At 40.5% G+C, this 21,511-nt stretch overlaps 2 protein-coding genes across 2 annotated transcripts in view; one reads left to right on the top strand and one right to left on the bottom strand.

Moving 5' to 3' along the window:
• SARC_02908 (hypothetical protein) overlaps nucleotides 1-15,383 on the top strand; it is a 35,160-nt gene extending 19,777 nt beyond the window's left edge. Inside the window, exons 12-29 of the mRNA XM_014303327.1 lie at nucleotides 855-1,068; nucleotides 1,580-1,671; nucleotides 2,631-2,723; nucleotides 3,151-3,220; nucleotides 4,237-4,301; nucleotides 4,694-4,830; nucleotides 5,087-5,221; nucleotides 5,935-6,185; nucleotides 6,931-7,046; nucleotides 7,923-8,012; nucleotides 8,906-9,008; nucleotides 9,524-9,614; nucleotides 10,331-10,504; nucleotides 11,665-11,835; nucleotides 12,743-12,918; nucleotides 14,111-14,169; nucleotides 14,664-14,794; nucleotides 15,066-15,383. Of these exons, the coding sequence (XP_014158802.1) occupies nucleotides 855-1,068; nucleotides 1,580-1,671; nucleotides 2,631-2,723; nucleotides 3,151-3,220; nucleotides 4,237-4,301; nucleotides 4,694-4,830; nucleotides 5,087-5,221; nucleotides 5,935-6,185; nucleotides 6,931-7,046; nucleotides 7,923-8,012; nucleotides 8,906-9,008; nucleotides 9,524-9,614; nucleotides 10,331-10,504; nucleotides 11,665-11,835; nucleotides 12,743-12,918; nucleotides 14,111-14,169; nucleotides 14,664-14,794; nucleotides 15,066-15,185 (2,288 nt within the window). The 3' untranslated portion in view covers nucleotides 15,186-15,383. The remainder of the gene's footprint in view (nucleotides 1-854; nucleotides 1,069-1,579; nucleotides 1,672-2,630; nucleotides 2,724-3,150; nucleotides 3,221-4,236; nucleotides 4,302-4,693; nucleotides 4,831-5,086; nucleotides 5,222-5,934; nucleotides 6,186-6,930; nucleotides 7,047-7,922; nucleotides 8,013-8,905; nucleotides 9,009-9,523; nucleotides 9,615-10,330; nucleotides 10,505-11,664; nucleotides 11,836-12,742; nucleotides 12,919-14,110; nucleotides 14,170-14,663; nucleotides 14,795-15,065) is intronic.
• Nucleotides 15,384-17,465: 2,082 nt separating this feature from the next.
• SARC_02907 (hypothetical protein) lies at nucleotides 17,466-20,273 on the bottom strand (the record flags this gene model as incomplete). The annotated part of the gene is made up of 4 exons (XM_014303326.1): nucleotides 17,466-17,993; nucleotides 18,106-18,527; nucleotides 18,665-18,958; nucleotides 19,094-20,273. The coding sequence occupies 4 exons, from the start codon at nucleotides 20,271-20,273 to the stop codon at nucleotides 17,466-17,468; spliced, it is 2,424 nt and encodes an 807-aa protein (XP_014158801.1).
• Between the last annotated feature and the right edge of the window lie 1,238 nt (nucleotides 20,274-21,511).

Genomic DNA, 21,511 nt, shown 5'->3' with positions numbered 1-21,511 from the left:
ACACACACACACACACACCGACACACACACATATATATATATATAAATATATATATATATATATATAGAACATGTATATATATACATATTTCTATCTATTTCTATATATATATGTATATATATATGTTTATTTCTATATATATTTATACATGCATTTATGTATGTATATTGAATATTTATATGTATATATGTATGTATATGTTATATGTATGTATGTATATGTATGTATGTATGTATATGTTATATGTATGTATGTATATGTATGTATGTATATATATGTTATATGTATGTATGTATGCATGTATGTATGTATGCATGTATGTATGTATATGTTATATGTATGTATATGTATGTTTAGATCTCTGTATGTATAAATATACATATGTATCTATCAATATCTATATCGATATTTTTAGTTATATCTATATGTAGTTTAGCAACTCTATAGTATTTCCACTTGTACACATTTTACAATGTTTGTCTGTATCATAGTTGGTTCTCATTCCATATCTAGTATATGGGTGGATGATGCTGCCCATATATTCCACTAATATACTGTTATATGGCACAAATGCTGTGGGATTTGATTTTATCGGTTCAGTATCCACTACATAGATTTCTTTCGCGGTCTCTACACATGTGAGCTTCACAATTTTTTAAATACAAACGCAAAAATCATAAACTCAACGAGATGGCTGGATAAACACCCTATGGCCTGCAAAACTACACACACGGATGATCTCTGTCGCAAAACTTGACGTACCAACCTACATACTACCCCATACAAGTCTGAACATCTAGCCGACTCGTTCCAAACGATGGTACTAACTGTACGCACACATACCCATGACCAGACCGCCCCTGGGCGCTGCACAGTCTCAATGGGGAAGGTTATACCGAGAGCGCTTACTTGGATCTGGGGTTCATCCCCACCACAGTGGACGCGGAGCTGTCGCGTGTGCCTGTGAATACGCAAACAGTCAGCGAAGACTTGGATGGGAGAGTATCCTCGAGTAGTGTGTTGGTGTCGGTCCTACCTTCCAGCCAGCTCTTCAAAGTCACGCCTTTGTACGTGTGTTTCGAGTGTACTTTGCTTGAGATATCTGTCCATAGGAATCTTTCTCTGATGCGTACCTGTTTTAAACATTGCTTAGAGCTGATTTACACGATGTCCACATTTCCCCTCATGCCCCTAGAGTTGATGTATACTTATCTCCTCATGTCTATACTTGCATGACTCATATCATTCCCATTGCACCGTCGTGATCTAGCTATTCATCGTTTCGACTGTCAGGATGGGGCGCTTGTGTGGACCAAATAGAGTGCACATACACACACGTGTCATGCCAGACTAGTGGATGCTACTGTTCCCGTGTCACAACTCACAAGTCAATCTTCTCATTCCTGCTCTGTTCGCTGCCAGGGCACGATGTCTCATACTATTCATTTGCCATTTGTATGTGCATTCCCTATTCTATTTCCACGCACGCATTGATACAATCTATTGCATCAACGGTACCCATTAATTGGTTGCATGCTGATTCAAAAAAATAATACCTTCTTTCTTCTTCACTGCCAGGACTGGGGATTGTGTGGGCTACACATTGCCTGACGTATTCCGAGGGCCGCCTGTGCGGATGCAGTTGCTATATGCACGGCCCAAACAAACAGGTACACATGCACTGGCATCTTATAGAACACCCAATCTTGTCAATCCGGTGTATATGTACGAGCCATGCAGGTACATTGTGGAGGGTATATATACTATATACCTCACATTCAAGCGATGTCAATGCGTCGTAGGGTGCGTAGTATGATACAGTATGCACGTCCAATCAGACATGGTCAGGTACACATCCACTGGGGAATATAGGACACCACAGTTCGTAAAGTTCCCTGTATGCAAAATATGTAGGTACATCCGAGGGTATATATACGGGTGTAATATAACACAGGGTATTTTCATCAGGTGTTTAGTACGAGTATGTACTCATACACGCACCATTCAGGCGGGACCGTATGGAGAGCGATACCGCTTTTACAACTATGTTTTATATCAGCATACGTTACCTACTACTATTTGCACACTCGAGAGTGGAATATACACGCCATTTGATTATAGTAAATACATACGGGTGTGCATGGACATGATTTGTATCTCCATGGGAGTGACGCTGTACGGACAACACACGTGGTACTTATCTTCCAATTTACTTGCACTGTGTGTGTGTATATATGCTTGCGCGCGTGTGGGGGGTGAGAGGGTGGGATGCACGAGCTATTGTGCTGCGTTGTGTATATGTATTGCTTTTCGTATTGCAGATATGATCTTCACAGATGTGTATTAAATGGTGTACTATCATCAAATCAAGAAGCACATCCCCCTAGCTAGTCCAGTGTACAAGGACTCGATGCTAAACATACCGTCTAGCTCTCGTACAAAGCGCTACTTGATACTACTAAACCTTATGCCAACACCATCAATCTCTATATGCCCAGATACCGATAACGAGAGACCTGATTGTTATTTAGACGCTCTGACTGTTTAATTGAAAGTGTCGACGGTGTTGATTGCTTCCCATTGCACATATTTGCTGACATTTTGTCTGATATCCTGAACATACAAACAGATCTGAAGCTCGCCTCCCCGACAACTGGGTCCAATTTTGGTGTTTACGAGATAGGCAAACCCGATTTTCTCGTTTTGGATTTAGAGACCGAAAGTAAGTTGTGTGGTAGATTGAAAATACATGACAACTGTATCGATGTCACACATGGTCATGTGGATATTTGTGAAGTGTGCCATTCTATTTCAAGATTGTATCTCAAAGATTGTATCTCAAAGAGCCATAAGCTTAAAATTAGTTTTATCTGCGTTGTGTACTTATAGTAGAACCACGCTGTTTTCGTATTGCACCATACGCCGATGATACAAGCATGTGTAGGTGTGCGTACAGATGCACAATCGCAACCATCGAACTAGTTGATTGTAATACTGACTGCAATCCCGACCATACCAAATGCCATACAATAGGGGAGGAGGCGGATGCGTTGTCTGATTGTACTGGTGCATTGGCACACGTTAATGGGATTGGGCTATCATTCTCATTCGTTCTATCTCATTCTAACCCGGACTGTGTTTCTCGTCAGGATGGTCGCACTTTTTTGTAGAGGATCTGGAAGGAAATCCCGAAGCCGTGGCCAGTGTCAAATCCTTAAGGTATAGTGGATGTGAGATATTTCATTGATGCCCTACTCGAATTCGAGTGCAAAAATAGGTCAGGTAATACGTATTGGGTATGTTTTCTTACTGTCCAATCTACAAAGATTTTTGTGTGGAAATCAGGTACATGTTGTTTGTGATTTGGTTTCACGAATCTACCGTCTATCAACCCCAACTTCCTAATGATTTGCACTATAACTAAAATAAAAACTAGGACTGGCGAAATGTCAGCCATGTATCTAGTTCTGTTATATAAGTCCTACTTTAGACGGAGATATCTGAAGTGCTCTCCATTATGTAGTGCCAGCTCACCGTACCCCAGCAGCTACCCAATTTTTCTCGTTACACACTCACATTCGCGTATGTATACTATGTATAGACCTGCTTTGCCGTCCATTTAAAACAACACCCCCCGTTGGCGTCGCATGAACATTGTATTTGCCCTCAATTCATCGTATATCGACTCTTGGGTTGTAGGTTCGTGCCGTGGCGAACTGACTCGTACAAGCACACAAACATGCACTTGTGCGAGTCACGCACTTGTGGTCCCGAGACGTGCTTCTGTGCACATTATGGTGAGCACAGGGGCCTAGTAGCTACATACAACCATGATGTATATATTAACATTATTAGCCATATACAACCATGATTATATATTAACATTAGTAGCCATATAAAACCATGTTGTATATATTAACATTAGTAGCCATATACAACCATGATGTATATATTAACATTAGTAGCCATATACAACCATGATGTATATATTAACATTAGTAGCCATATACAGCCATGGTGTATATATTAGCAATTGTAGCCATATACAACCATGATGTATATATTAACATTAGTAGCCATATACGACCAAGATGAATATATTAACATTAGTAACCATATACAACCGAAATGTATATATTAACATTAGTAGCCATATACAACCATGATGTATATATTAACATTAGTAGATACATATATATTAACATTCAATTACTTTATTTTTCTGTTGTATATAGCGCCAACATGCTATCGATTACCACTACTGGAGGCGGTATTGTGATGCTCGACACCGAAACTAAAGGTAGGTCGATATGTGCAATATGTGCTATTACTGTATTATTAAAAAGAGGATGCAGGAACTATTATGAATATATTTTTATCACTTTATATATATGTATATGTATATATATATATATATATATAGTGCCATACACGAGCTCGTAGACAACTGGTAAATTGTTAGATAGTGTGTTGGGTGAACTACTAAGTATAGGAATATGCGCGGTACCTTTGTTTTAGTTTCCGTAACCTTGGCACAACTGCAGTGCATCGAAAATCATATCAGCAACGGAGCTATATTGGTTCATCTTTCTTGTACCCAATCTCGCATATCATTGCAACACTTACTTACTTTTGAGCCGAAATTCCTCTCAAACACTTTTGCGACTCACCCAACGCATTGTTTCCATACAGAGATGCGAACTTTGGCCCAACCGTTGGGCGAGTGGGAAGACTCGGTCGTGGCAACAGAATTGGCCGCTCCGCATGAGACATACGGCGCTTGGCTCGAACCCATTCAGGGCCGTCTGCATTCTAGTGTGACTTCGGGGGTGTGTTTTATGTGTGTGGGGAGGGGAGTTTAATTTGACTTCAGGTGTGTGTTGGTATTGTGTGTGTCTGTCTGCGTGTTTGGGTAGGCTTTGTAGTCTCACATGTCTACGTATGCATCCAATCTATCTTTCTGCCTCACTTCCATGACCTCTGTCCGGGCATCCGGGTTAACATAAACCATAAAAACCTGGTTTGTGTATCTGGGCCCGTTCTTGTCCTTCTGACCCGTTTCTGGCTCTTCTATCCTCGGCTCAGGATTCAAGTAGCGCGTCACCGCGTACCTTTGTCACACACAAACACGACATCTCCAGCGCGGACTTGCCGCCCGCATGGGACGGAGCCACATTCCTTGCACTACACACACACGGAATGCCCCAAAGTAATATGCAGGTACGTTCAAGTGTGTGCATATGTCTATTGGGGGGTATGATATTGGAGAAGATGTGAATGCGCACATATATATATATATATATATATATATATATACGTTTAAGGTATTCGTGTAGGAAGCGGTGTCCTGTATTGAGCCAGAATATTGCCCCGACAAATCATGGCTTAAACCTGATGGCTTTTGACTAACATTTTGGTGGCCATACATCAGTGGACTCAGCACTGGTAGTGTATAGCGTGCGAGAATGTTTAGCTTGGCTGTTATGTTGAGTCATTCTTGGTCTGCAATATACTATAAGGACAGTGCCTGAATTGTCATACTTGCAAACACAAAGGGACGCTTCCTGGAAGTCGTTGCATTGTTACGAAAAATAGCTCTTCCACGCGCATACTGCAAAACAGCGGCGGATATATTCATCTCTCATGAACAGTGAACCCCTCGCACGGCTACGGTATAGCTGAGTGTGATGAATGTACATTCGCTGTACATACCTACAGGTATACCAGATTGCCTCTAGAGCGCAATACGCACACAGTATACGTCGACTGTACAACACCATACACCACTGTAACACACCACTCCATCCTTTCTTTTGCCAACCAACGCCAAACAATACATCACTCATCTCTAACTGAATCAACTCCACTCGCCTCCTATCTATGGATATGTGGATGTGTTGTGGCCTACACGCTTTTCTCGTCGTCGTCCTCAGGGCACAGTCTCTGCGCTGATTGGTTCGCCCGACAAGGTCAGCGTCGTCGACCTGGCATCCAATCATCTGCGGTATCTAAATATAGCAACCAATGGGAACGAACAAAATCTAACTGAGGGCAAGGACACCCAAGAGGATCCGTTGGCTGGCCTGAGCCCACTACCATGGTTACATCAGCAGATGGGACAGGTAGTGACTGTGCAGCGGAGTGGATATGTGCGCATGTGGGAAGTCGACGAGGATGTGTTAAAGTATGTGTGTGTTGTACAGTGCATGAACATGTACGCACAACATAAGCATGTGTGTGTGTGTGTAGTATTATACGATGGAATGCAGGATAATTGTTTGCACAGGCGGAAAATGCCAGGCTGTGCGAAAGATACGACAAAACAATATAGCAGCATACCCCCAACCGTGGAGAGTGTGTTGTGCAGTAGTGGACATTCGAAGTGTAAGGGGGGTCTAGATGTGTGAGGCATTCGCCAGCGCATGTGTGCACGATGGTAAGCAGCTACGATACAAAGCAGATTACCTACCTACACAACTTGCTCCCATAGAAGCACCCATGACACACGGGGGAGCAAAGCACGGTGTACGTAGTCAGAAGTCCTGGTAACGACCATGGACCTATGCAAGTATTACAAGTCGGTGGTACGAGCCAAGTATTGCAGAATTCAAGGCATGTACATGCATAACACCAACACACATGAACACTTTTGATATGCATTGGACATAAACTACTAGGACCTCGCAGACACTCACCAACCTCCAGGAGAGTCGACTTCATATGCCAAGAATATAGAGACTCCGTCGATAAACTATAGTCATCGTCACAGCCATACTACCCGCAGTACACAGATTGGTGTCGCATTTTGTTTAATATATATATATATATATATATATATATGTTGTGTGTGTGTGTGTGTGTGTGTGTTTATATGTATATATATATCTATATATATACCCATATCGATATTTAACTATATCTACTCAAAGGGATGGGCTCGACACTTGGATGACCATGATGGGAGTGCAGCACAACCAGCCACTAACACTCAGCATCACCGAAGAAGAACCCGAACACAACATACACGGCAAGGAATCATCTGTCTGTAAGTACGTGGGAGCACTCAAGCATGAAAGCACGCGCACACATTGGTGGAAAAATCTCATGCATATTCAATTGTGAATTGATTCGCGGTTGCAAATATCCCTGTAGCATGTTGGGGTACGTTGTTTACGCACACGTACAAAATTGTAACAGTTTGAGTACCAAACACGCGCATTGCACATCCATAGTTTTCCGATTCATTTGCAGTATTTGTTTTTCGATATTGATATTCTTGGCATCGTAAGCCCGCGAATCTCGTACTAACGGATAGCACGACTGGTTTTGGCTCTGAATAGTTTCCAAATATAGTACTCTCCTTCATCAATTTATTAACCTAGACAGGTACAATCCTATTAGGATCGGCACCTGACAAAACAGATATCGCACATACATCGAGATGTGTCTGTTTTACTGAGATCCAAAAGTTTCAGCCTCTAGAAATTGATACTTTTCCGATAATTCCCCCATCCCATCCGAAAATTTCAGACTCGCGGTGTAGCACGATATAAGTTAATTTGGATTATCACATGCTTTTCATTCCTTGAAATGTGTATATATGCGTTCTGAAAAACCCTCTATCAGTCGTAGCTCAGCTGATCCTTGAAATCACTAAAATAGATTGATCATTATGGTGGGTGCGCTCTGATTTTGTCGCAAACTACCTTGTTTGTGCAGAAATTATTAGGTAAGCATAGTATTTGGCACACATCTGATTCTTTGAAACAATAGCCGCAACTAATATGAAACAGCATTACAATTGAATGGAATGTCTCGATTTCTTGCTTGGTCAAAGTCTCAATGACACGAATCACGACTCCAAATTGTATCGAATATCTTATATATTGCACATTGAATCCTTCTAAAAATGTAAAACCAGCTAATCCGAAAAACCGCTCTAAAATGGGAGCCATGCCTGGCGCTGGACGAACGGGCGGTGGCGGCGATGAAGCACAGAAAGGTGGCGGAGGTATGTTCTACAGTCCAGAGTACAGACGTCTACAAATGTGTATACAAATATTTCAACTTTTATGTACATAGACATATATATATAGATATATATATATATATATATATATATATATACCAATATATTATATATATATATCTATATCTATATGTATATATAATATATATATATATGTACATATATACATATATGAATGTATATATATATATATAAATATATTTATATGTATATATGTATATGTATATATATACATATATATATATATATATACGTATAAATATATATATATATATATTTGTTTATACATATCTACAATCATATTTTCTGTCATAATTTCTTAAATTTTTAATACAATGCACCTTTGTCGATATATGTTGTTAGAGGTGGCCGGAGGTGTGTGTGTGTGTGTTTGTGAGTGGAAAAATTAGCATAAATGTCACAGGCGAGTTCTCATAACACACACATTAGTACTTCTTCTTAACATATTACAATTTGTCATTATCTTATATCTTTGCTCTCGCACCCTTCTCAATGAACGTATATATACAATTCTTGAATCTCCAAATGAACATCCTCTCTAGCTCTCATATGTAAATCCTACATATTCCGCATACATATTCAATCTACCTTGATGTAACGCATATTTACCACCATTCATGGACTACGCTTTTTGTTTCACACACATATACGTTTTTCATATACCATTGCCCTTCCTAATTCTTATCCATATACAACCCTTTTTTATTCACTTACATAAACTACCATTCTTGATTCTCACACATACACCATCCCTTTCAATTCACATACCTACCCAACCCTCCCTAATCCTCATGCACAACTCATCCTACTTAAACGCAATAAACATACTAACTTCTCAATACTTTCATATGCAGGTGGTGGGGGTGGAGAAGGTGGTGCCAGTGGTACAGGGGCTGGTGGAGGCGAGGGCGCCGACAAAAAAAGCGACGGCTTTGGAGGCTATCAGCGCGACGACAGGTTTGTATCTCAAAGAATGGGGCGTGTAGAGTGTGCGAGCATCTTCATTAAATATATTCGTAGATTGATAAATAGTGCGTATGTGCTCTAGAAAGAGTATACGTAAGTGTATAAGTTTATCGCTAGAGACCAACAGTTGTGTGTGCATACTTGCTCAACGTTGAGCTGCCTACTGAAGCAGTGTACGATCGATTCTATAGCATGGCAAAGCCTTTGTTGTTTGTAGTTTCGCCACAATTGTGCTCTTATAATTTGCTTCCTAAAAGGACGTACATAGTGTCTTTACCGTTGTCTACGTCACGCTGTATCAAGCATATTGCACGTATGCGAATTACGCTATAAGTTGTCTCATTGTATACCTGTACAACTGTCAACTACATCTGTTGCACGCACTCATCTGATAAATGGGTTCCATGTCCGCTTACCTGTGTGAGAAAGTCTACCTTTTTTCTTGTGTGTATGTAGCACCGTTGTCACTTAGATCCGCGACGTATTTATTTTCTCTTATCAAAAAGTGGACAAATCCAATTGGACGAGACCCACGATGCTGCCGAGGTACAGGAAATGGCTCTCAAAGCTCTTGACCCAGAGGTTCGGAAGCAGTTGGTAAGAGTCCTGTCTTTCTAGTACACCTTTGAATGTTCGAATACCTATATATATATATATATATATAACGAATGTTATATATGTACCAAAGTTTACTTGCTAACCAGCAATCAGACGTGATTTAACAAATATTTATATATATATATATACATATACATATACATAGATATAGATATGTATATATATGTGTATGTATATGTATATATATATATATATATATATATATATTGTGATATTTATACATATATATTGTGATATATATACACATAGTTATATATATATATCTATATCTATATCTATATTTATATTATATAGATATATATATATATATATATATATATATATCTGTGTGAGTTAGTGTGTGTATGTGTTTAAGTGTTTGTGTTATGTATGTGGCTACCACCTACTCCTATGTAAAAGGATGTATTTATTACACATAGTATTTTTGTATAGGGGCAAATGCAAATTTGTTTGTATACATGATGTTCAATCGATCTACAAAAAAAAATTGTCCTGTTATGTGCATATCAAGTTTTTCTTATATGTGTGGAGTTCTGGTTCTTTTACAAATTTAAGCTTTCCCACACTACCATGTGCTGGATATAAGCAATTGCTTCTACGTTACACAAACGATGACATAGGTTCAGGAGAATATACTGAGAGACATCAGTCAATGGCATGCACCTCATCACAGCATTAACTCCCACCTTAAATAGACGAAGATGAAGAAAACAAAGAACATTCACGGGAGGTACCAGAACATTCTCGAAGTGGTGCAAAGGCCCATCAAGCAGCTGCGGGTGGTGCTGGAAAGCGTTCGCGCGAAAGAGAAGGAGCGAGAGTGGATTAACAACCAGAACCAGGGCGACCTGGATGATGCCAAACTACTAGTAGGTGGAGACTACCATACCATCGGTGTAGTTGAAGGCACTCATTCAAGGCGCAAACAAATAATAGTTGTGTGTGAGTGTTTGCATTTGATAGATAAGTGTACGGTGGGGGTTGTATTGTTTTATGTTATACATATGCGGACTAACAGTTGGAATCAAAGCAGCCAAAACAGTGCCAGGCATCTGGTGGATGGCTACTCTGTTGTCTTCGTTGTAGATGATAGAATTAGTCAACATTTCATATTCTGTACATCTGCACTTATGTGTTTGATGATGTGGATCTGTTGAGTTTGGTATGTGATTGTCTGTATGCGGACACACAACCAGAGCCAAGGTGATCTGGTTGGTTCTTAGCTACTGATTGACTGATATATCCGACCATTGTTTCTCTTTGATGCACCTTAGCGCATGTCTGACTAAATTATGCGTATAAGACGTGTATGTTATCTTGTTATCTTTTTATAGTTGAGAATACATTAACCAATGCATAGCGTTAGAATGGACCGTATCGGTGTAGGAGATTTCAAGGATAGATGAGATACACTCTGTAGAGTCTTATGATATCGAGAAGGTGTGATTCAAGAAATCCTTGACCCAAGTATCCTATATGCTATAACTACATAAATATTATATATACTAAAACTACACATACGCGCAAAACGTGAAGTATTTCGAAGTATCAGATATTGTAATTACAAGGAGTTTCTGTACTTTGAACATGGTCAATTGAATATAGTTCGACAGTTGCCTGCAGGTCAGCTGCGTATCATCATCTAATCGGAATCAGAACTACTCCATTTCATGACTTAGGCCTAAAATGCTTATCAATAATGATGCTCTGGTTTGGTGTTTTATCCGAATAGCCATCCAGTCTATAGGGCACTGTTTCCCCCCCCCCCAAAGCTATCCATTCTTCTCACCTCGGTACCATACAGATTACCATATAGATCGTACAAAATTGATTCTGTATATGTATATACAGATGTGTATACCCGAAATTTTCTCCTCTCGATGACATGTAAATTTATGGTTATACCTCTATATATCCGTTTGCGCATACTTCCAAACGATGTACGCAAACACATATACGTACATCTGTACAAATACACACACATACACACAAATATATATATAAATCTGAGATTCATTTAAATTTATAGGACGGTCTTCTGGGTGAAGAGAACATATACAAACGACGGGGTGAGCCAGATCAGCAAATGGGACTGCACCAAGCCAAACCCAAGCGGATGGCATTTGTAGTGGACCTTTCTGCGTCTATGTCTCGTTTCAATGACTGGGATAAGCGGTTAGATAGGCTTGCCGATGCGATGGTATGTAGCGTATATTGAGATACGCTACCGATGTATGCACTGTGTTTTAGGTGTGAGCGAGATGTGTCGTGCACGATATGTCTCATATAATTATCTCGTACGAGATATGTCTTGTATAAGGTATGTCGTACAAGATTTGTGTCGTATTCGATATCTCGTACAAGATATGTGTCATATAAGATATGTCGTACAAGACATGTGTCGTATATAATATACTGTACACAATATGTGTCATATAGGGTATGTCGTACAAGATTTGTGTCGTATTCGATATCTCGTACAAGATGTCTCATATAAGATATGACGTACAACACATGTGTCGTATATAAAATATGTGTCATATAAGACATATCGTACATTAAATGTTATGTACAAGTTAATTTTTGATACTGTTCATACTGTGCATATGTTGTGAGACATGTGTATACTGTGACGTGACCAATGGCATGACCGAGGTAAGATGTAGATAAACTCGCCGATGCTATGATTTTTGTCGTACAGATGATACATTGATGATATGTGTGCTGGGCATTTGTTGTGCGGTGTGTATATAATGCACGGTGTGAGTGCGATGTTCTGATGTCTAGGGCAAAGACTGAGATAGGCGTTTGGGCTGGGTTGCCGATACGACGGCATTTGTCACATATTGTTTTGGGGACGTACTATAGTTGTGGTCGCCTGACCGTAGAATGTATGTACTGCGTCTGATGAAAACTTGCAAAAATGTATGCGTTATGATCCTCTCCTTGTTCCTCACCCGTCAATGTCTCTTCTGATAGCCACCTCGGATATGGGGAATGCAGTTTTCGATTGAGCACGATCCAGTATTCGCCTTTTGAGTATTATTCGCACAAATAGACTTATGCTTGTTGACCGTCAATGATTGCCTTTCCCAACGATCACACAGGTTATGGTAATGGAGAGTCTCGCTGGCTCGGAGCACAAATACCACTACTCCATTGTGGGACATTCCGGATCCACTCCGACCATTCCATTGGTGGCCTATGGTAAACCACCGGCCAATGAGAACGAGCGAATGGATGTTGTCAGCAAGATGTACGGATACGCCGGAGGATCCGTGAGGTTAGGGCTGTTTGCATATTAGCGTCAGGATGTGCATCTGTATTCTAACTATATGTATGTGTGTGTGTGTATGTATGTTGTATGTATGTATGTGTATATATATATATATATATATATATATAGTAGTAGTAGTAGATGTAGATGTAAGTGTATACGACGCAAGAGTCAACTGCCTGTGCATTTTAACTGGTTGTAGCGATCAGCTAAGTAAATACTGTGCTCGCGTACCACTGATAGCGTTAAGATATGTATCCACCGTTCCGTACCCAGATTGCGTGTATATGCGGGAAAGACGTTTTTGTGCATACTGCTGCTCCCTCCCTTCGCTGCGTTGTTCCATTGTAAACACCAAATATTTATATACTGTAGTATCGCACAGATGTATCATTGCTCTTCCAAACACATTCCTTATGTTTACTGGCTGCGGATACCAAGATTCTCTCTCAAGTCGACACTCCTAGCTTCTCTACCGCATATCTCATCCTGAACGTTACTTCAACATTCATTGTATCAATATGCCGCCTGAGCTTGACTGTATCTGTGTCGATTGCTCCGATCAATTTTACGAGTGCTCTATGCAAACACCATTTAGCGCACGTGTTTACTCACATTTGTCATAGTGATGATCACGTGACTTCTGTAGATATTCAGCAGCACACGGTTCATTTATTGTACTACTTGGAGGTTTCTTGGCAAAAACGAATATTCGTCAAAGTCATACATACAAGCGCTTAAACAGCAGAACCCCATTGTGATTTACTTCGTATATACCTCCAACAACATATGATAGTTTGTGCCACCATAGTACGTTGAATCAATACAACCGAGGAGATACCCACTAGTGCTTAAATATTTCTTCACCGCCATTCACGAATACAGTAGTTCTCAATGTATCATCCCCGTCTTTCCATCCGCAAAAAAATCACCCACCACTCCCACACTATCTGATTCGTTCGATAAAGTAAACTTCACAAGGTCCAAGCATTGGATCAATATTTACACCACTCAACCACAGCATGATGCGTCAATGTCCATATCTTCAACACTTCACGCATAAGACTTCTCTAATAGTATCGTATATGCCATTGTTGCTGCTAACAAACACAATTCTGTCAGCGAGACTAACAGTCCTGCAATAGCAGCGGTATTGTCTAATGCGTTTAGTTTATATCCTCTTTATTTATTGCTTCAGCGGTGATAATACGCTCAATGCGGCACGTATAGCTGTGGAAGAAGTGACAGCCGAGGAAGGTGTGTGTATTTATTCAATATCCATGTGGGGATTATTTAGTGTATTTCATAGTCAGCCTTGAATCATCAAGGGAATTGTATCGACGCTACTTCGGTCGGTGGAACGCTCGAATAATACATCACTTGCACAAGCAGACCGAATTGTGAATCAGGCCAGGCGCTTTGTGTATAGTATATGCAGTCGCAATTCTTGACACCGCACATGCCTTGCCGGAGTTTAGCTCAAGGAAAGCTGGAAGTGAATAGTAGACGGCCGTGTGGTTAAGGCATGCACCGATGTATACTTGACGATGTTAGTGTGTTATTCTGTGTGGCTACTGCATCCGTTGCGTTTATAATCCCACACTTCACGATAAATGTTGCGTTGTATATTTACACCACTATATTATATTGTCTGTAAACTGTTGGTGTACTGTGTTCATTGAAAGATAAACCCACATCAACGATCTCTTACTCATGAATGTGTGTCCTTTTCTACTGTTCTTATCGTGAAGCGGATGACTACTACGTATTTGTCGTAAGCGACGCTAACGTCGGTCGATACGACATCACTCCCACCACGTTTGGGGCCATTCTCTCCAAGGACGAACGGGTCAATGCGTACGCCATTTTTATTGCCGAAAGGGTATGTCTCGACATATTGATGGTAGTAGTATCGAGATTGTGGTCTGTAGCTTGGTCATTGAAAAATACTATCAGACATGTGGTGTGTGATATCATCGATAAGTAAAGCATTCAAAACCGTTTCTAGCTTTGGTTTAGTGTACGCATACAGTACTCTCGCTTGCGTTGGCTAGATTCCATCATACCAGCACGCTACAGAATTGTAATATGATTCATCTCCTATACTTGTGTTAAACTACAAACATTAAGATGTTTATCTTCTGTATTTTCAGGGTGCAGCCGATTATCTTATCAATGGGCTTCCCTTCGGTCATGGATTTGTGTGCGAAGAAACCGAAACGTTGCCCACAGTGTTCAAAGACATATTCACGCGTGCTACAATGGATGACTGATGGAGCCGCGGCCATCTCATTGAATTCGTACATCACACAAATACTAGTGAGTGGGTGAGAAACTATAATATATAATTGGTATAAATGAATTTGCCTGGGGAGGTTACACAGATATGCGAAGTTGCCACAGAAAACCTGAGTTGATTTGAAAATGAGAAGCGAGCACTAGCACTTTGAGTTTACACGCTTGTACAGAAGGTACTCTAGGTATGCGCAGATGTTTTGTTGCAGTATATGCTCAGATACTTTATTGCAGTGCGTGCATGACGCTCAAAGGCAAACCTATTGAGTGTAGCCTATGTGGGTGCGACATCAGAGTCAATCATATGTATTCAGCAGTACCGCGAGGTGGCAGTAGAGTTCTCGCTCAGTGGTCAAAATGTGTAACTTAAACGAGGGTCTACACTCGAAATGGATGGATTTGTTATATCAGCGACCCGTGAATAATTAAGGAATGTGAATGAGATATATGTCGCTGTTATAGTACTGAAATATTCTGGTGAATATTTTATTGGATACTACAGCGTTCTAAATGTAAAGTTCACCTACATTAATTACGCCCTCAGAATGTATACAGGAGACATATATTTATGTAGGTTTGCAATGATCACGGAAACAGAAAGTAATCTAAACCAAGGGCCGCACTGCGATTGTTGTCGTGTCTAAATCGCCACGATATAATGCCACTCGTTCACAGTCTACACTATTTTTTTATAAACATATATTGTGGTGGATATTTATTGTGGATTCGAAAGCAAGTTCTGTGAACCGGAATTTGGGATGGTTTTCCGAATATTTGTGCACACCAAGAGACCTGTCTTAGGTCTCTTGGTACGGGAGGTTATATATCGTCGCAAGACTGCTTGCAAACTGTCATGCAGCCTGTATACTCGGAAAACTTAACTTGTAATGGTTAAAAGAGCGTTATGTGGATTCATATTCTTAGTCTGAGACCCACTATTCAACACAACGGCAACCAATTCTAAAGGATGATAGAAAGACATTCGATGATCTAACAGTATACTTATGAATAAACAATAAAGCTTATTAAACACTATTATTTGAATTCTTTATTTTAATTTACATTATCTATTATACATTATTTGTTTTTACATGTACCAGTGTATTTCATGCGCACATGTATCATAGCATCATATGTACATATGTAATTCATGCGCACATGCATACAAATGTATCATCGCATCATTTGTATTTATATGTACATATGTTATTCATGCGCACATGCATATAAATGCATCATAACATTATTTGCTTTTATATGTACGTATGTAGTTCATGCGCACATGCATATAAATGCATCATAGCATCATTTGCATTTATATGTACATACGTATTTCATGCGCACATGCATAACATTGTAATAGACAAACACAATACAACATACATGTGTCACAAGTAGACTATATTACGTATGCTGTTACATCATCGAGTGCATGTATTTGCATTTGATGTGTAATCAAAGTACAGTGCATATAAATGCATCAGATATCAAAATTTGCATGTACATGCCAAGTCTTACATATACAATGTTTATTATATGTTCAAACGCACAAACCATACGGAATGATACTACTTGTTTTTTTTGGTGTTTGTTTTTGAGTGGCGCTTATTGTGCCAGAAGATCTGAGTAAGGTTATTTAGTGTCTTAGGTGACATTCTACTACGATCGTTACCTAAAGTGTTTGAGAGAACACTGTTGTTGCGTTCCGAGTCGGCTGCCGATGCTGGTATCCCCAGAACAAAGCGAGCGAGTTGAGCTAGTATGGGCCAGCGGTAGGTGTGATCCCGCCACCACATTAAAATATCAATGTCTTCCTGACGCGTCTTGTACGAATAATTATGGTCAAAACCAAGTAACACTTGATGAAGAGTGTTAAGTCTGAAATAAGTGAACTCAGTCAGAAGTGCCATTGGGAATGGCGCACCTGCTATATTTATTAATCACGATCCTATGTGGAACGTGACTTTTTCTACCATCGGGGTATGTGAAAATACCGGTCTCTATGGTTTCATATGAGTCATCACTTTTATCTCATTAAATTCTCTATTCCACTAATCGGTCCGGTCCTCTGGTCCGGTCCTCAAATAATCCTCTAGGTCCGGTCCTCTGGTCCGGTCCTAAATTCCTCTCTCTAGTCCGGTCCTCACGTCCGGTCTTAAATATCCGCCTAGGGTACTATGTCCACATAAATCTTCAGTGTATTTGAGGTGAATACATGACTTAGATAGCTCTCAACCTCAATATCAACCTTCTCATTCTCAGGCCCTCCATCGTCCATAGAGAATAGAGAACATATCCGTTGAAGTCTTATTAGCTCGTGCGCGTGAATTTGAAGTACGACCATTTGGACAGAGATTAATTACACTAGCATCTGTGCCTTTTACTATCTCTGACATATTCTCTAATACATAATTGAACCATTTCATTGCTTCTGTCTGATAGTTAGCTAAAAGGTGAGAACTCATATTCTTGGTCTGAGAATTCAGCACCACGGCAACCAACTCTAAAGGATGATAGAAAGACACTCGATGATCTAACAGCACACGTAATCTAGTTTTCAACACAACAATAAATTGCGGATCGTTCTCGGTGACCTCAGTGTGATGTATCCGCAACATTTCGAATAGCGAGATCACCTTATGCAATGTAGGTTCTAGGGTAGCCTCCAATTGAAGAAGTACCATGTCAAGACCCTCTAAAAAGTCAATAATGGATTCACCCACCTTCTTGTCGAGGACGGCTACCATCTCATCAATTTCTTCGGAATGGCCAGCCAGTTCTTTGAGCTATATGAACGAATCATGAATATAGACGAAACATGAATATAAACGATTAAACTATGCAATAAATTATGCGTATATACAAGATTATAAACCTAACAAAGTCAACTATACACACCTCGTAGAATACTTTGTCAACGGATACCAAGAGCTTTCGGACGGTCATCCAGCGCGTTTCAACTTCTTGACAGAGTCTGGAAGAAAGTGCGTCTGCATACTTGGTACTCTGCTTGATGAACGGCACCAATTTTTTACAAGTATTGATGTACTCCATCGCAATATAAGGAATTTCCGGCATACCAAGATTATTATCCCTAGCCATTTTTGTGAACACGGGCTTGTGAATATTATGTAAGCAGTGGTCACGGCAACTGAGCCGCATAAGCTCAGTGTCCATTTCTTCATTATCCAATGGAGTAAAATCGTACTGATGTAAGGCTGCTGTAATATTCGGGCCTCTATCTGCTTGCCAAACGATTTGTTTATCATCTAAAGAATGACGTTGTAACAACTCTTCGAGCTCTTGCTGCACGTACGTACCTGTGCGAGACATTTCGTTCTTGTTTCTAAGTAGCCTGTTGTCATCTGGAATTTACGATCAACACAACTATACATCGAGCTAGCGTAGTGAAGTTGAGTATATCTATCTGTCCAATAATCGACAACGATTGAGAGACCCATATACTTGCTCTGCTCTTGAAGCTTGCCAATCTCCTTTGTATAGACTTCCATCACTACGCGCTCCGTGTCAAGGGACATTGTCTTCCGAGAGGGAATGAGGTGGCCTGCATTTGTAGCGTCTGAATACTTCTTGCGCACTCGATAGTACTGATCCAGAAAGATAGGGAAATCGGGAGAAGCCATCGCAAGCATGGACCACTTGCGAGTAGGCAGAAGTTCAACGATGGAGTTCCGTATCTGGGTTTTGTCCGCTACACTTACAGCCTCTTTCTTTGTATGGACCAGCCCTTCTGGCGGATTCGGACAAGAAATTACATGTCTGTTTAACGGAGTGGTTCCTCCATGTTTTCGATAATGAATCGGATACTTCACACAAAATCGACAGTTGATCCAGACGGTGTCATGTGTAGAGCGTACTGGGATACCGTTGTTATCGACGACGTATCCAAAGAATTTCCAGGCTTCAGATCTGTAGTTCGCCATCGTACTGATTATGTACTCGCCAGAAGCAAGCCTTTCCATCATGATGTCCCTGGGGATTTGAACACCTGAGCTGTCAGAAGAATCTGAGCTGACATAGGGTGACAGCTCTGAGAAATAGCCACTGCTGTTGTTGCCATTTACGTGTTTAGGCAACACAGTCTTTTTATCCTTCGGTGGGAATTTCGGTACATTATCTATACTACTAACATTCAAAATTCCTCGACCAGACACCTTAGATATTGCGAATGGGTTGACTGCTGCTCGTTTGACAGCTCTAGCTGCTGCTATTGCTGTCTTCGCCCGGTCTTCCTCTTCTTTTTCATCGTCTGATACTTCAATCACCATGTCCAAGTCGATAGCTTCTGACTGCTGTGTTCCAGTCTCACCTTTGCAGGCAGAAGCAGGACCGAGGCAAAAACCTTGACCGCCGTACCCCTGAGTAGAAGTTTTGCCACAGATGGCATGAATCGGCATCTTACAACCAACACACTCATGATTGCCGGGTTTAACCAGTCTTCCTACTACTATGCATTGATTTCCAGTCGCACAATATGCCATTCCGTCGGGCGGCCCTGGCCGAGGCGCTGCGGAAGCTGATGCCACTAAGTCGTGCCCAAACTTTAATTTCTTATTGATAGTATTCACGATGTGTTCATATTGGGCAGCACGCTTACTATTACGCTGCTTCTCTACTGGTGTAGGTTTGTCAGCATCGTCATCGCTACTGTCGCTGACAATATCGAGCTCAGAATCTTCATCCAGACCCAATTTCTTCTTTCGCTTAATCTCAAATGTGACACTATCAACTTGGGCGTCGAAAGCATGTTCATCATCATCGATAGAGCTAAGAATATCAGGCATGTTTATGTTCTCGCCGTCAATGCCAGACTGTATCGTTATATCACTGTTACTATCATTTGTTGCCATCGGGTTAGAAGCTTTGGCTAAAACAGCTTTCGCTCGGTTTGATGTACCTCTCTTTTTAGATCGAGACTGATCATATCGATGTCTATTGCCATCGCGTACAGGTAGTGTAGGAATATTGTCACTACCACTGCTTTCCCCGCTCCGCATCAACATCAGTCCCGACGTTATCTGCTTCTTGCCTACTTGCTTAGACATCTCGTTATTTCGGAAAATGCATCTCCTAGATGAATTGGTTCGGATAGTAGAATTTTTGTATGTTGCACTCGGCGCCTTATACACAGTCGTCGTTGCCGCTGGTTTGATTTTCGGGGGTTGGCAAGGCGACTGGCAATAACGAAGTCGCTCGTAGCTGCCTATCCCTCGTGCTGTTCGTCCAGTCTTCGTACCGCACTGCATATGTAGCGGTCGGCCACAACCTTCACACAAAATACGTCCAGATACCCTCTCGCAGCAACACTTGATGACAATATCCTCGCTATCAGTGCAGGTCGACTCATCTTCGTTCGGTGTAAGCAAAGTCTTCGATCTACACCAACAGGGTCGTCGTCGGCGTCTATGTCTTAGTAACCTCGGGAACTGTGGGGGCATTAAAATATTAAAAAAATAGCTCGATGTTATTTATAAAATTCAAAATTAGCTCTGCTATTGAATACCGACTACTTATATAAAGAGGTGCACAAAACCTCTATGCCCTATAAACACACATTACATTACCTGATTAGCACTCTTCAGTTCAGTTCATTCAATTCAATAAGGAATCACAAAATATTTGTCATTGTGATTAGGCAAGTGGCGACCTACATTTATATGACTAGAATGAGAAGTCACAATACAACATACCGGTCCATAATTACCACTTTTCTTTCCTGCCAACACCATATTTGCGTAAACGAAGTTTTGTACATGCTGCTGCTAATTTTTCTCTGCGTTGCATAGTTATCAAGAGGTGAAGATGGTAGGCGCCAAGAAACTGCTGCAGAGCAACTACACTTCTTTGTTCATCGATTCAGTTACAAAATTTTCTATGTTTAGTTACATAGAATTATAGTTGCATAGAATTATCACATATAAACTGATACTTATGTCTTATGACTTATGTTTATGATTACGAATATTTTGAATGTGTTTCTGTACAAATTCACTTTCAGTTGACAAATTTCAACAAGTATTCTACGGGACTTATATTTGATTGGTTAACAGTTTCAATGTATAACGATCAAACCCGCCAAAATATAATCATATCATTTCTAGAACCATATCATTTCGTGTTGGACAAATGGACGGACATTGGACGATGGCCTGTCCATGGACAATTGAATATTTTTTATAGGATAATTGGACAATCAAACTTCAGGGCTCCGAACGTCTGGACAGGCACTTTTTATTTGGACTGTCCGGAGTAATTGTCCAGTTAACATCCCTGGCGTGAATCC

Source organism: Sphaeroforma arctica (genome assembly GCF_001186125.1).
Source record: "Sphaeroforma arctica JP610 unplaced genomic scaffold supercont1.137, whole genome shotgun sequence".
In the NCBI taxonomy this organism is placed as follows: Eukaryota; class Ichthyosporea; order Ichthyophonida; genus Sphaeroforma; species Sphaeroforma arctica.
The sequence above is the reverse complement of the archived record's forward strand: the minus strand, read 5'-3'. Positions and strand labels throughout refer to the sequence as shown.